This window comes from Branchiostoma floridae, chromosome 17 (assembly GCF_000003815.2).
Source record: "Branchiostoma floridae strain S238N-H82 chromosome 17, Bfl_VNyyK, whole genome shotgun sequence".
NCBI classification, from domain to species: Eukaryota; Metazoa; Chordata; class Leptocardii; order Amphioxiformes; family Branchiostomatidae; genus Branchiostoma; species Branchiostoma floridae.
This window is the reverse complement of record NC_049995.1, coordinates 427,068-429,207: the sequence shown is the minus strand read 5'-3', so window position 1 is coordinate 429,207 and position 2,140 is coordinate 427,068. Positions and strand designations below refer to the sequence as shown.

The 2,140-nt window shown below is 39.2% G+C and overlaps 2 protein-coding genes across 2 annotated transcripts in view; both read right to left on the bottom strand.

Moving 5' to 3' along the window:
* Positions 1-7, bottom strand: part of LOC118404862 — a 24,805-nt gene extending 24,798 nt beyond the window's left edge. The window contains exon 1 of the mRNA XM_035804241.1: positions 3-7. Coding sequence (XP_035660134.1) covers positions 3-7 — 5 coding nt within the window. The remainder of the gene's footprint in view (positions 1-2) is intronic.
* Positions 8-1,038: 1,031 nt separating this feature from the next.
* LOC118404948 overlaps positions 1,039-2,140 on the bottom strand; it is a 22,410-nt gene continuing 21,308 nt past the window's right edge. Inside the window, exon 9 of the mRNA XM_035804353.1 lies at positions 1,039-1,240. Coding sequence (XP_035660246.1) covers positions 1,054-1,240 — 187 coding nt within the window. The 3' untranslated portion in view covers positions 1,039-1,053. The remainder of the gene's footprint in view (positions 1,241-2,140) is intronic.

The window sequence follows — 2,140 nt, the reverse complement described above, 5'->3', positions numbered from 1 at the left end:
ACCCCATGCTGCGTTCACAGACCCCTGGAAAGAAAACCGATAATAAAACGTTACACAGATCCTGGATAATAGAAATAGATATTAAACCCTATTCAGACCGGGCTTTTTTGGTCATCCCTGGACGGGGGGTGGGGGCTCTTTTGAGGCCCTCCACTTCTAAGTCATATAACTCTGGAACGACGTGTTGTACGGCCACCAAATTTTTCAGAAATGATATAGACACAATATCTGACAAGTGTATGACGTTTGACGTTACGATGACGTAATATAACGTAATTATGACGTCATCAATTTGATTGTATAGGCCGGACCCATGAAAAACGGCTATTCTCAGAAAACTTCAAGTTTTGCTCCAAAAATGTAACAGTTAGTGAAGATAACTCAATGATTATATTTTTTACGACTTGTGTTGTCGATAACAACATCACTGACATCAAAATGACGCCATAAAATGACGTCATACACATCTAAGATACCAGTTGGACTCCGCCATATTACATCCACCATGTTGAATTTTTAGAAATCCTTTTTTTTTTGCAACAAATAATCACAAAAGGCAATGAAAATAGACTAAATACATTCATTTACATGGTTTTTGATGAAAAAATACCAGGTAGTTGCAGAATTTTAGGGATAATTAGCTTCTTATTCTTGATCTGGGCATACGGTCCGCCATCTTGGATTTTGGGCTGATGACGTCATCAAATTAGTATGATTTATGCATATATAATTAGGAAAGATATGCTAAATAACATAAGATCTTATTTATGTAACAAAATTGCAGTAATATAGCAAATAAACGTGAAAAATACAGTTATAACCGAAATTAGCGATTTTTGGCAAAACTACCGGTCAACAAACGGTTGCCATGGCAACACAAAAATGGAAAGTTTGTCAAACTCATCTGGCATTTACGACCCTCTGCTACAGTCACATGTCTCCAACGTCACGTCCAAAGCTACAGTAGACGAGTCTACTCCGTGAACAAGGCTGATGTGATAAAATTTGGGGTAGGTCCCAATCAATTTTGGTGTAGGTTAGGTAGAGTTTAGTTTAGTTTATCCATAACATTTTGGAATGAAGGTGCATCACCTGGAAGCCCATTGCTGAAAAAGAGGCGCCGGCTTTCTGCTGAAGGAATTGGCGAAAAGACTCTCTCCCTTCAAAAACTCTGGAGCTGACGTCTGAATCATAGATGCCGTGAACGTTCATCTGGTCGGGTACCTCCTGCCCGTGATACCTGTGGTCAAGTACATAAGGTTTGTTTTCGTTCATCTGTAAGCTATAGTCTTAAAATGACAACAAGATGTATATTTCTGCTTTAAAAAAGGAGCAACACATACAAATAACTTAGCAAACTGACTAAACTATAAATTCCTATGTCTACTTCTTCCCCAAAAATTAGTTCTATTTTTATTTTTTGCTTTCACAAAGTAGAAGGAAACTCAGGGTTTGCAGAAAGAAATACAGCATATTTTGTCCATGTCCAACATCTTTGTTGTCGCATGCTATCACAGACCGATCCATCTCTACGTTAAGCACCAATGGACCAACTCAGGGTTACCTCTTCTCTTTAATGAACCCCTACAAATCACCCAGTCCAAAATCAAATCTACTGAACGAAATCCCCTAAGTAAGACTGTACGATTTCAAAAACTTCGTATCAAATGCTATGTTACCGCCTTTTGTTTTTACATTTATTTAATGGTTCCCACTTTACAAGACTGTAACATTCTGTAATTCACTTAAGTCACATCATGATTGATACAAGCTTCGCTGCCCTCTAAGAATGGAGACTAACTGAGTACTGACCCAAAAGGAGAAGACGGAGTTACAAAGGCTGTTCGGGAAATCCCCTAACCAATTAAGACCGGAGTGGTTTTTGATCCATTCACAACAGTAAGGACCCCTACATTTTCCCCAATCGTGTGTTTGCTTCCTTCACATGCTCGAAGTGTGGTTCTCCTCACACACGGAAATAACAATTAACATCCTATCTGAGGGGCGTGAATGAACGACGCTAGGTTCTGTGTTAACCCGAGTGAGTCAGAAAAGTCACATTAAGTGCATTTCCCTAGGGCACAAGATCAGTTATGCGATAGATTCTTACCCGGGACGAAAAGGTTATTGGACAATTCCC